This window comes from Pelmatolapia mariae, linkage group LG6 (genome assembly GCF_036321145.2).
Source record: "Pelmatolapia mariae isolate MD_Pm_ZW linkage group LG6, Pm_UMD_F_2, whole genome shotgun sequence".
NCBI lineage: Eukaryota > Metazoa > Chordata > Actinopteri > Cichliformes > Cichlidae > Pelmatolapia > Pelmatolapia mariae.
In genome coordinates this window covers 20,987,967-21,001,727 of record NC_086232.1, presented here as the reverse complement: position 1 = coordinate 21,001,727, position 13,761 = coordinate 20,987,967, and the positions used below count along the sequence as shown (strand labels likewise).

General features: G+C 40.7%; 1 protein-coding gene across 2 annotated transcripts in view; it reads left to right on the top strand.

The window, feature by feature from the left end:
• npnta (nephronectin a) overlaps positions 1-13,761 on the top strand; it is a 56,111-nt gene that overhangs the window by 14,688 nt on the left and 27,662 nt on the right. For both annotated transcript variants that reach the window (XM_063476162.1, XM_063476163.1), the window contains exon 3: positions 8,504-8,596. In XM_063476162.1, the coding sequence (XP_063332232.1) occupies positions 8,504-8,596 (93 nt within the window). The remainder of the gene's footprint in view (positions 1-8,503; positions 8,597-13,761) is intronic.

Genomic DNA, 13,761 nt, shown 5'->3' with positions numbered 1-13,761 from the left:
ATCTCTGTATTGGGGGAAAATCCATTTGTTTCCAGTATGTATCACATGATACTAACAGAAATTGTGCGACATAGTTGTCTGGCCTTGGTTTCCTTCTGTTGTCGAGCTTTATGAGAAACTACACTAACGTTTTTGGTTACAGATCAGGGAGGCACCGATCCAGCTACCTCCAGCTCTCATCCAATGCAGTCACCTTGGCTTAAGCCACTGCTGAGTTAATAATAATAAATTAATAAGCTGTCAGTAAGAATAGTAATTTTTAAGGCAACACTCAGCTTACAAAAGTCAGATGAAGTGAAATAACAAAATGTTACGTCTCCATAAGTTCAGCAAAGGCTTCTAAAGAGGCATTGTGCTGAACATAACCGCAGAGAGAGCAAGTCAGGGAAAGAAAACATCTTCATCTGAGCTTCTCAGTCATATCAACTTACTCGATCGTAGTTTGCTAGTAAATTAAAAACCGATGCAAATATATACAAATAAATAAATATAAATAAAAACTGTTGTTGTGAAATACCTCGAAATTTTTCACACTTTGCTGTTAGCTTCCTCCAAGCTAAGTTAGCTGCACCACTAGCAACCTGTGTGGTGCAGGAGATGTCGTCATACAACTAAACTGACTGGATCTGCCTTAAATCAGCTCATTGTCATTTAAAAAAAATCTAAATATATCAGGTCTGTGAATTCCTAGCAGTAACAGTCTTCTCAACTAAGAAAACTCATGTTAGCAAGAAACAATGTCAGTATTTGCTACAATGTTAGCTGCTAGCTAAGCTTTTGTTCCTCGAATCTCATCCGAATTTTGGAAATGAACCGGATGTGATACAAACACTAAATCAACATTACTTCAAACATAAGACAAGTTTTAAATTTTGATATTCAATATATGTTTAGCCCCCCCCCTACACACACACATTTATTTAAAAGACTTTGCCTGATTTTCATTTGGTCGTGTATAAAATGAAAGAAAATAAACATAATTCTTTTATATATTGCTGTCTTTTTATTGGCATATGATATTTCAAAATTATGCCTTATTTTCAAATAAAGAATAACATTACAATGTTTGTAAAATAAAGTGGAAAGGGAAGGCAGGACCTCACACAACTTCAGATTGTTAAGTTCCTGCTGTGGAAAAGGGCCAAGAGATGTTTCTAACTGGGCACATATTTATTGCTTTTTGAAATAATGTTTAATTCACTCAACAGTTGACTCATTTTGTGTTTCTCATTGCTTAAATTACCATATTTTGATGTGTTTTCTCATTTGTTGAAGCTCACCATGCCATGCTAATTTTATTCACTGTATTTTGTGGGGTTTTTTTTGGTTTTTGGTTTGTTTAATAGAAAATATGCCACACGCTGTTTGTTGGGTCCAAAGGTCCATTATTGCTAATCTGAAAGATTTTTAAGCCTTTGAGTTTAGCAGCTGTTTTTCTCTCCCATTACATGTAAAAGAGTTTTTGTTCTAAAGAACACGAACAGTGTTCCTTGAGTTCATCAATGCACTGTTTTTGTATTCCTTTGCAGCCCAGGCAGATTAACCTAAGGTCTTTTCTTTTATCCACCTCTTTCTTTGCGTCTATTAGTAACAAAATATGATAATGTTGCTCTTACATAAACACTTGGAGCAAGTCATGCTAGTCGTTTAGAGGACGGAACTAAACTCGGAGCTTGAGGGGGTTTGATTTCACGGCTGGAATTTGAAATAGTTTTTATACTGTAGCTGACCTTGTTCAAAAACACCTCCTACCTTTTCCCAAGGCCTTGACACTTGAACTAGAAAATCTGTGCTGGAATGATACAGGAAAAATCACCACTGTTTCAAATGTATTTGTTTGAACACAGAGCCAAATTCAGCAGTAATCCTGGCAGGAGTGAGCCATCTCAGTGCCCAGTACTTCCCAGTGCATTCGTACTGGGCTCTCTGCCTTTACAGCTTCCCATTTAAAAAATAGATATGTGTTTTTGCTGAGGATGTAAAGAATATGAAGATAACTACAGAAGCACGGAAGCTTCAAAACCTATTGCTACTTCTTGTGAGGGTTCGCCTCTAAGAAATTAAAGTTTATAATATGAGATCAGTGTCGTGTCATTTAAAATAAACCAGTTACATCACATTAAAGTCCTGTTTTTCATCAGTTACTTGACCAGCCAAACAGCAGTGTGTGAGCATGTCTTCTTTGTTGCTCTGGAATCCCACATGTTCCATGTTCGGCCAAAAATATCAGCTAATTTTGAACTTAACCACCATATGAAGCTGCTGCTTTACCACTTTCCCTTCCCAACAAAACCGTATCTGTTCCGTGAGTTAAATCACTCGGTGAGTGCTCGCCTTAATGCTTTCAATGCTCCTGAGTGGGCACAGCTCAAATCCATTCACTTGAGACTACAATCAGCATTCCATCAAGTCAGTAAGGTGCTGATTTAAACCTAAGAGGAGGGAGGCGGAAGGTTTCAGAAAGAAATTGTGGGTAATCATGGATGTGTGCATGTGAGCGTACCTTTTTCTGCATGTGTGTGACGGGTTGCAGTCGTCACAGATTTCAGGTCTTGGTAAATTTTAGCGGAGATGGAAGAGATTAGGCTGGAGCTATCGGATTGTGGCTTTTCAGCCTCAGAGCTCAGCAGCCGGTTTGCGCGACTTCTCTCAAAGAATGAGAAACTTAATGGATCAACCCTGACTTTTTTTTTTCTTAGCTCTTAGATCCAAGTGCGGGAAAGAAGAGAAAAAGGAGTAAAAGTAAAAATCCTGGGGTGTAGAGGAAATGATTTAAGGGGAAGGAGTTGGAGGTGATTGCTCTTGTAGTGGAGGTGAGACGTTAGGATGGGAAGACAAGTGAGAAAATCAGGCAGATGGGGCGTGTGTGAGAGAGATGAGCTTTAGATTTATAGCAGACTGAGGCTGCACTCATAATGTTCTGACAGGCCATCCAGCAGGCAAAGCCACACTTGAAGCTACTTATTCCAACCAGCTGCCATCGTGAACATTTCACTGCCACTGTGAGCATTTGAACATTTGCATTTCCAGTGAAATGCATTTCACTTTGGTCACATGAAAGTGCCTCCCTTTCTGTTTCACTGAGGACGACGCTTAAAAGCCATCTTTTTAACAAGTTGATCCCGGCTGCATCAGTAACCACACGGTCCTCTCAGTCAGTCACGGTCATCGACTATTTATCAAAGATTATATCAGGTGATTCGCATCTGTATCAAATATGAATCTAATTCCATTTAAGCTTAAAATTATATTTGTTTGAGGGAATTTTGTACTGGACAATTCTGCGTGCTCATGCAAGTGCTAGGATTCAAGGTCAGGGCAGGACGTCATTGCCAGTGTCAGGAAGAATGAGACAAATAAAAGTCCAGCTCTCATCTTTCGCAGTGCGAAAAACTCATCAATATGGAGAGTTCAGCTTCGATACACCCAGTGTCTAGATTTTCACATCCCAGTCTGTAAGCGTTCAATGGGAACAGTCTCACTGGCTCAAGAAGTTCTTTGTCGATGATTTTTGCATGACAGCTAAAGCATTCAGCGGGAATGAGCCATGAGGGTGTAAAATCTGAGTGGCTGGACAGAGCAGACAGAAGTCTGTGCCCTACCTAAACTCCATTTTCACTGATCAAATGATTTAATTGCCTGAATATAATCACACCGTAGCCAAATTTTATCATTAGTCACATAAATGTAATGCACAGACAGGAACATTTGCATGGATAATCTCTTTTTTTCAGTAATCTGGATCTTCTACAAAGCCTCATACTTGTAAGAAAAAGATGTAAAGGAGAAATTGTGAAAAGGCTAAAACCTGAGTTTTAGTACCTGCTGTGGTCACTCTGAAAGCCTTCTCAAACTGCAACCCAACAATGGCTTGCTTGACCCTTCAAACTCTCAATCCATAGTTCATAATAGAGGTTTCTTATAGAAAAGGAATCCTTAACCCTACACTGAGAACATGTGTCGTTGAGAATAAAGATGGGTATTTGCAGAGCTGTGCTGTACTAATATAAGCACACTTGGCTCGCCTTGATAATATTATCAGCAGCAGACTTGGGCTCGAATCTACAGTCATATTGAAATTAGGCCCCTTAATATGTGGATAAGAAAAAACAACTCAAAAAACACTGTTAAAGTTTTAAAAGGTAAATATCATAGTAAATGGAGGCTGGGATACTCTGTAATACACCACACACTCCAAATAATACTAGTTAATTTCTCACTTACCACTAAATGCCATTAAAGTCTTCATTAAATAAAAACTTATTCTGATATAATTTCTGTTTCCTTTCTTTTACAATCCCCTGAAAGTGCCCATAACTTAAAAAATAATTTGTTTCTTCGTTCCTTTAAAGTTTCCAGTTGCCAGGCACACATGTATTTTTTAGGAGGAAAAAAATTACACCTTGAATTCTGTAAAATTACACGGTAATTGTTGAGAAAATTGCACCGTAATTACACAGGGCTTATTATTAAGTGCTAACCTTTTTTATATTAACTCGGATATTCCTGCAAGCGCTACGAAATTCCCAGGCCCGAAGACGTGTTCAGATTTTCTCTGCATTTTAAAGGAGTGAGTTGAATATCATCTCCATATTAAATAGATCACACATTATAATTTCCTCCGAGGTCCTTGCGGGTTTTTCAGATCCACTGAGGCCGGGATTTTGTTTGATTGAGTGCAGTCTTTGTTTCTTCAAATGGTGCGCGCAGGATTAAGGCAGGAGCCTAGAATTGGTAATGTGAGCTAACAAGCGAGCGGTGAAAGGAGAAAAGTGATACCTCAGTTTAAGTAAGATCGTTTATCGGGGTTGTCTGTGTGGCTTCCTTGTCTGCTTCGCTGTTTTCATTATCACCGGGCTGTAAAGGCTCCGCTAAAAAAAATACATCTTTTCGCCTGTTTGAGGTGAAAGCGAGGCAGAAGGGTTTGCTTGTTAGAGGTGAAGGCGAACCATGTTCACTTGAGTGATTTAAAGGAACTTAAAATGAATAATCTTTGCAGTGCCGTCTTGTATTTTTAATTTGGAGCCATAATTTTGCTGTTTCACATCATGTGAAGAAACAATGCTTCCACCTTGAACGCTTTAAATAAGAGCGATGTCCTCCTTTAATAATAGGACAGGACTTTTACTCGTTTTTCTAATTATTCTTTTATTAATAATGTATTCCAAACGTCCCCAGAGGCAACATGGCATATGTGTGATTCCAGACCGTGTGCGCGTTCCAGGAATGTTTGCTTGTCAAATGACCAGACTGTGCCCTCTAACATCATGTCTGTTTGTTTGCTTGTTTGTTTGTTTGTTTGTTTTCCCCTTTTTTTTGCTCCCCCAGAGACTAAACAATGCCTGCAATCTTGTTTATTTGGCTATTTGTTTTGCAGCTCTCTTCGCCTTAACTCACAGAGTAGTCGGGATAAGGTGCCTGCCCCAAGGTTAGCTCCACATGTTTCTTGAAATAATCTTGCTTGACATGTACTGCTGGGGGCACATCCTCTGAATCCTGTGCTCACTCACTTATTTATAGAGCCAAGCCCACACCCGCTTCCAAAACCAGTAACACCTCTCCACCCCTTGGCAGTAACCATCTCCTTCCCTCTGGCCTCAGGTCTGCGCAAACAGCTTGCACTCTGCAGACCCTGTGTCAGCTGAACCCAGTGTCTAACAGGAATTTTGCTCAAGTTCTTTGGTAACTTTTTAATATTCAAACACCCCTCTGGTCAATCCGCTGGAATACTAATGAGCCCCTTAAAGCTTAAATCCATAATGTTTCTTAAATTTTATATCAGTAATAGGGCTCTTCAAGCATTTATGATGCAGCGTTATTAACAGAGCATGTGCCGCGACTTGTCAGTGTAAGAACTCTGGATGGGTTTATATTTTCCTAATAAATAGGATACTCACCACAGCATCGCCTAGTCAATTATCCCAAGGTCGAGCAGAGTGAGATGCTCCTGATAGGAACGGTGAACTTATTAGGCAAACGGATAGAGTTTGATCATATACAAAATTAAAATTACAAATATTCCTTATTTGTAGCGTCTCAATTTTCAGAATTGCCTTTCCTGATCTCAGTTGGCTTTACATGTCATTAATCAAAAAGAAACAAGCCGCAAGTTATCCCTTACTTGCTAGTAATTATTTCCACGTTAGGTTGATGAACCGATGTGTTACACTAACACGAGGCTTATTCGCTATAAACAGTCCACACAAGGATCAGTAACAATTCTCTTGAGTCCGGAGGAATGGCTGATGTAAACCAAAATGAAAGTGTGTCATCACTTGACGTGTTTTGATGGCGTTCAAGGAACGAGGATTACACTCACTATGTTTGGCCTTCCAGCTGGCGGGGCCATTTTTAGTGCTCCCTGTCCTTTGCTGTGGCTAATGAACACCGGTCATTATCCTGATCTCTCTGCCAGGCCAGAGGCTTAAAAATACCCTCAAAGGCAAAGCCTGTTGATGGTTGCCTCTGATCTTTCCAATCAAGTCCTCCTCCTTGGAGGAGAGTAACAACACAAAGCATTCACTTGGCTGCTCTCTAACGAAGACATCAGTAGCTGCTTTCCTTTAATCCGCCGACCAGACCGGGGTCTAACAAACTTCTGCTCCCGGAAGAGCACAACACGTTTCATGTCCTCCAACAAGAATGGGCCACTTTTAATTCGTAAATGTGAACTTTGACTGCTTGGTGTGTTAACAACCCGACTCATATCACAAGCTCAAAGTTGGCTTACATTGCTTTTCATTCTGTTCAGTTACGGAGCCTAATAAAGTGGAATGAGTCTTGAGTTGTTATCTAGATCAGTTAAAGGAATCATATCATACCTTGGTCCCTCTGAATTCCTGAACCTGAGTAACTAAAGTTACTGTTTTTTATGAATAGGCCTGGTTAGCTGCAAATTCTGAAAGATATAACTCAATTCTTAGCGTATGGATTTCAGTTAGAGAGAGTATTCAACCATTTCTACATTTTTATCAGGGGTCAGTCAGTGTGCTGAAGTTATATTTATCTCATATCTATCATTTGAAACAGAGAGCAGTTAGATATTTTCAATCAAAAGATATTTTATGTTAAATATACATACAAATACCCAGTGTCACAGGACTTTATTCCATTATATTTTAAAGAGGAAACACAGCATGGTGGCATGGGCTAACCTAAATTCAGCTGATCTGTCAGTTTTTTTTAACTTTACACAACTTTACACTTTACTATTACAGACAGCTACAGCTATTCCTCCCACTGAGCCTTGGAAATTCCAGATTTATCATGGAATTTCTTTTTATCAAAACCTGAACTTCGGGATCACTTTCTTCTGCGTTTGTTTTTAAAAACATACTCACTGATACACGAAGAAACACATACATAAACAAATATATGTGACGTCTTTGGTCTTTTGTCCGACCATTCAACCTCCGCCAAACTGAAATCAGTTAAGCTGCGTTTGAGCTAAAACTGTCAGAGATCGGACTGGTTAAGGCGAGAGATAAATCCTCCTTGATGCAGGTTATTTGCTGGATTCAGTGAGGGGTTGCAGTGCTGTATGCAGGACATCACCAAAACAAGCATGCCCTGCATCTTTATCAGCACAAATAAAGCTCAGTATACCATCACATCCTTCCAGATAAACAACAGACTGGCTGGTGGGATGAATACTATCCAAAAGAACATCTCTCTCGCTCCCTAAACACGCACACTCACAGACTTGGGTGTACTGCTTCTTCTGCCACACTGGTAATTAAGTCCTCTGATGGTATTGTATTATGACATAATTAATGAAGCTTTTAATGAAAATTAGTAACACTCGGTGTATCAGAAGTGCTTAGCAGCAAGCTGCAGCAAGCGCAGTGAGATAAGCAGGGCAAGCCTCCAGCTCACTGAGACAGAACAGAGCCAGTGAAGCTCTAATTCCACGTCTCTGTACACAATCAAAGTATCAACTATCCATGCACTATGTAAGATCTCTTTAATGAGAAACTAATTATAATCTGCTATTTTGGTGCTTAATTGTTTCAGTTTCACTCTAAGAGGGAAATATTATTCACCTAGGTAATCCTTGTTGGCGGCATGCCAGAGTAAATATCAGCGCTGCATTTTAAAGCCACGAGAATCTAAATTTTGCCGGGTGTAAAAAAGGTCAAACGTCTCATTTATTTCATACAGTGGGAAATAATTTAATATCAGCAAGGACAATAAAACTTCTCCCGAATCCTGCACTGTGCAAAGTAAAAAAACAACTACTATGTGGTTAGCTGAAAATGGCTTTTCCACTATCATTAGTCAATGATAATATGACTGTCACACAAGGAGAAACAAACACATTTCCTATATGAATGAGGCATCGCGCTGTCTTTTTGCTGTAACTTGGGAGTAAATTTACAGCCAAGGGGTTGTGGAAGTCAAAAAGCAGTAGGATTAAGTGCTTTGTCATCCTGATCTGGTACACGTAGTCTTCCAGGGCGCTGCGCTGATCTGTCTCTTCCCTTCTGAATCCCCCTTTAACCAGCTGTGTGCCAGCCTGGCTGTAAGCATGGAGACTGCGTGGGACCCAATAAGTGCAAGTGCCATCCTGGTTTCACTGGGAAAACCTGCAATCAAGGTGAGCTATCGACTGAAGCTTGCAGACACTTTCATAACTCTGACCGTGATGTTGTTTTGCCATTTCACGTGACTTATCTGTTCCTGTGCACTGAAATAGAAAGATAAACCACAAAGAAAGCAGGGAGAGTCGGGAAATATTGTCCCCACCCACTAAGCAACAGGCCTGCTGACGTGCGCATCTTTCTTAAAGAAAACTAAGTGAAGGAGAACCTCTGCCTTGAGTGATGTCAGCGTAATCACTGTTTATTGCAGCCAAATCTCCACAGTAGAACATCAGCGCTGTAAAGCTGCCACAGGAGCGGAAGCTGGTTTGCATCAGCTGACAATAGTGAGGTGCTTTAATCACAGGGTAGGAGGTGGACCGCGGGGGCTGATTCAGCTCAAATGGAAATGAGTGGTGAAGCTGTGTTGAATGATCCCTGGAGTGCATCCTCTCCTGTGAAGATAACATCTCAATTACTGACCTGAGATAACTTGCACTGACTGAGTGCAACCAATGCTATTTGAAGGCGTTTGTTTGTTTGTGTGTGTGTGTGTGTGTGTGTGTGCTGGTCGGTGGATGAGAGTGGGCGGGGGTGGGGGGGTCTGGAGTTTTTGTGCCTTTACACTTTGGGCACGTTGAAAAGCATTAAAGCTTCCCCAGTTAGCTCCGAGTTGACCTGCATCCAAGCAGCTTGAAAATACTTGTGGAATTCACGCCCTGAGACGGGAATAGGATAGTGTGTAATTAAAAACAAGGGGGAGGGAGGGGGGTGGGGGTGTTGAAATCCTTTCCGGAATGTTCCAAATGACTCATCCTGCATTTCAGGGCTATAGGTGGCTCCTGTCTGCCCGGGCCAGACGGATCTACTTTGTCTCGATCTGCAACAAAGAGGAGGAAAGTAAAAGGATACGGTATCCAAGTGCAGCAGACTTCGCTGCCAACCGTTCAGACAGACTTATCTGACAAAAGCGATTCCGAGACCTTTCAAGATGAAACTGTACTTTCAAGCGTCTGCCGAACTCCCATTTTTCCAATAAGCTCGAGACGTTTTACTTAGCTCTGAGTGGCAGACTTGACCTTTCAGCCTGCGTAGGTGCTGATAACCCCGCATTCTCTGCCGCGCTGCCCCATGCTATGGAAACCAATTTAATTATTCAGGGACCGGAGATTAGATTTTCTCATTTAAATGCAGCGTCAGTCAAACATTGATTTGAGGTGTACTATTGATGTGCCAGGTGGCCAGTGTTTTGAAGCATTCTAATATCCTGTCCCTCTGGAGTGCAGTATTTATCTCGAGGAGACAACTGGAGGAAAGAAATAAGAGGCCCCGAGCTGCTTCTCTGACCTCGATGCTGCTAAAGGTCAAGCAGTCTCCCCGAGAGCTTTTAAATCAGATTATAATCTGTAAATTTGTTTTGAGGAAAACGGCGTCTCCTGGGGAGTTGCACAATGAGTGCAACCGGTGGTCAAACTCGTTAAGAGGCTAAATACTCGACTTAAGTACCTATATTTGAATAACTCAATTTTATGCCCTGCTTGTGCTTCTAAAAGGAGGTGAACATTTATCTATATTTATCTGTCTGCAAATCGCTGATAATATTTTAAAGAGACAAATTCAACACTTAGAAAATTGAGTGACTTTTTAAACTTTTGTGCAGCAGTTTCCTAGTTTGTGTCCTTTAAAAAGGTCATTACCTGGCCTTCAGTGCCTATGTGACCTTATCACACCAACAAAAATTCACTGACTGCAAATGATAATATCTACCATTTTATTTTTAAAAAAGAGATTACAACAGGAAAATGTGCACAAGTGTGGACATCGGTGGTGAATACACAAATTTCTTTTAAGTGGGATGTGTGGATGAGTTTGCCACCCTGGAGGCTCGGATTGATTAACAAGAGTGTTGAACACCTTAGAAACACTGTTTGTGTGCAGCAAAAGCAAACCACAGACAGTCAGTGTTTACAGTAAACACGATCACAGCAGCTGCTGTATTTTCATATGTCCAATTTTTTATATAAGCTGGTACTGTTATCAGAGAATTACTTCTTACCTGCATACCTTGTTTGTTTTTGGGGTTTTTTTTACTGCCAAATTCTTTGGCCTTAACTTTCGTTGCAGCTCCTATACAGAAAATATCCCACGATCTGAACGGGATGTAATTTAAATGAATGTGATTATTTTTCACCATTAACTTGACGGGCACTCGGCTGTCAAGAAAAACAGCGGCTACTCTGAGAATCCAAACAGAATCGTTTTGAGAACGCGCCTCACGCTCGGTGCTGATGAGAATCGTTGCTGTCATTCAGCGTAGTGATAGATGAGCATGCTCTCGCTGCACAAATAAACTCATTATAAGGATAATCTGTTTAACAGTTTGGCAGCAAACTCCCCCCGCTGATCCAATCATTTTAATAAGATGATTATTCCATGCAGGTGGATTTAATTAGGTGTAGTTGACCTGCTGTTAAGACACTATTAAAAGATTTTGCTGGAGGATCGACGTCTCAGACATCAGAAGGAATACAGCTGCGGAGCTTCCAGATGCTCCTCGTCTGTCAGCCAGATACATAATTAATACCACTTTAAGTGTGATAGCCTAATACTGCTGCTGAAGCATGTATACAGTTTACTTCTAGATCTGTTTTCAGAATATTAGCTATTATCTGGATCTCTCACTGCTTTATCTTGGCAAAGCCGCAGAAAAGAGCACGAACACTTTGACTAATCTCCATGCGAATTTAATTCAGTGTAGGTGTAGACAGATACTTCAGGGCTGTTGGTTTAGAAACCGATCCCTCTCTGTCACTGTTTGTCTTTCTGGCTGTCTGCTATTAGCAGCCAAACAGCTGCAAGTATTTAAAGTATTGCATGCATGTCATCACACTGTGTATTTACACTCAGTTGTCTGGCTATTACTCCAGATTCCTTTTATCTGTGTTCTCTTTAAGGTCACCAAAGAGGCAAGAAGTAATGTTTGACCTGAGTTAACTCCTGTGAGTTTGAAGTAAATGTGATTAGAAATCATCCCCTGCTAAGATTTCCTTCTGATTTTCATTGTAATGATGAAGATATTTTTCCATTAAGAATGATGCAAAACAGGTTGAACACATATGATTGAAGACATGATATCACATCGCACAATAAAGCAGCCAGATGGTGGCTTGCAGAACTGTCCTATTACAATTAACAGCGCATGGAGAATGGAAGAAAGTTATCACACAGAGACAGCAGAGAATGAGCCTTGAAATCACAGTGGCATCTAAAGGAACGCTCACTGATCAGGTCGACCTCCAGATTCTTTATGGATATTTTCATTTACTTAATACCATTTGCAGAAATACTTTTTTTCTGGTACTTTTCCGGTAAATCCACTGATTCTCCCACTAAGTTTAACTTTTTCCACTCACCATCAACTTTAGGTACACCTGTTCAACTGCTAGCTAATGCAAATATCTCATCAGCTAATAACATGGCAGCGGCTCAGTTCATTTAGGTAGGTATGCAGACATGGTCACGATAACTCATCGGCATAACTTTGTGCTGAACATTGGGGGGGTCGAGATCTCTGTCTAAATAAATAAATAAATCTGGGTAAATTCCCAGATGATTAAACTATTTTGCTGGTAATACTTGAAACGAGCAAAGAAAATCAACAGCCTATTTATTTAAGATAATTCATAATTTTATTGGGGGGTTATATTGATTGGGTCTGATTATTGGGGGGGTCATAACCCCCCTGGAAATTACGCCCCTGCGATAACTGCTGAAGTTCAAAGCGAGGATCAGAATGGGAAAGCAAGACAGAAGAGAAGAGCATCTTTGAACATAAACACACTGAACCCTGTAGCAAATGAGCTACAGCAGCAGAAGGCTACACCGTGTGCCACTCAGCTAAAGGTTGGGAATGGAGGGTACAGTTCACGCAGGCTCACCAAATTTGGACATGAGAAGACTGAAAAAACATTGCTTGGTCTCATAAGTCTTGATTTCTGCTGAGACATTTAGATAATTGGGTCAGAATGTGCCGTAAAGAACATGAAAGCATGGGTATCAATGGTTCAGGCTGTGGGTGTAATGGTCTGAGGGATATTTTCTTGTTACACCGTGATCCTCAGCCTACCTGAGTATTGTTCCTGACTACATCCATCCCTTTATGACCATAGTGTACCCATCTGCTGACACCTATTTCCCAGCATCACTAGATGGGTACACCATAATGATTTGTCACAAAACTCAAAGCATCTCAAATTGGTTTCTTGAACATGACAATGAGTTGCCTGTACTCGAATGACCTCCACTGTCACCAACTCTCAATTCTGTACAATGCTTTTGTTATGTGAACAGGAGATTCACATCGTGAATGCGCAGCCGACAAATATGCAGCAACTGAGTGATGCTATCATGTTAACCTGATGTTTCCAGCACCTTTTTGAATCTCAGAAAGCAGCAGGTCATCCAACTCAGTACTAGGAAGTTGTACCTAAAAATGTGGCCAGTGGGTGCAGTACAGGCACCTACACCCTGAGGTGGTTACTCAGTAGCTAAATTGTTGGTGGGTTTATTCTTCTTGTTTTTCCCCAATTTATGACTGGAGCCGCCCACTATGTTCCTGTCCAGTACATAGTTACAGCCTTATTAGAGATGTATTCTCCATAAACTTATGTCATGATTATTATCAGTAATGATATATCTCTACATCTCTAGTTCCAATAAAAACAGCTGCATGCCATTTGTCTATAAATGAAGACAAACTGAAAATAGATTATTTTCGCAGTGAAGGTTTGTTTCTTCTTCCAGTGCCCGTTCATCGTGTCTATTTACAGAAAAGTTCAGCTATAAATGCTTCCGTCTTAAGCAGAGTTGGCAGTGCGGCTGCTTGCGTAACCTCTCAGTTTAGATTTTTGTATTCCTCGGTCGACAAATGCTCGGATGATATAAAGCATGCAGAAACAGTCGGAGCTAGTTGTATCGTCTTCCTGTCACTTAACAATAGCTGTTGTTAGCTCAGTGCCGGAGGAAAGGTTGCTTGAATGATAGATGGTTAGGCAGGAAGGGGAGGGGCTGAAATTCCTGAGGCTGAAGCATTTGCAGTCAAGCAGTGATTTGTCTCTTTAAATGTAACTCCTGTCTACTTTTGAAACTCCAGGCAAAAATTGAGAAGGGATCCTCTGAATCT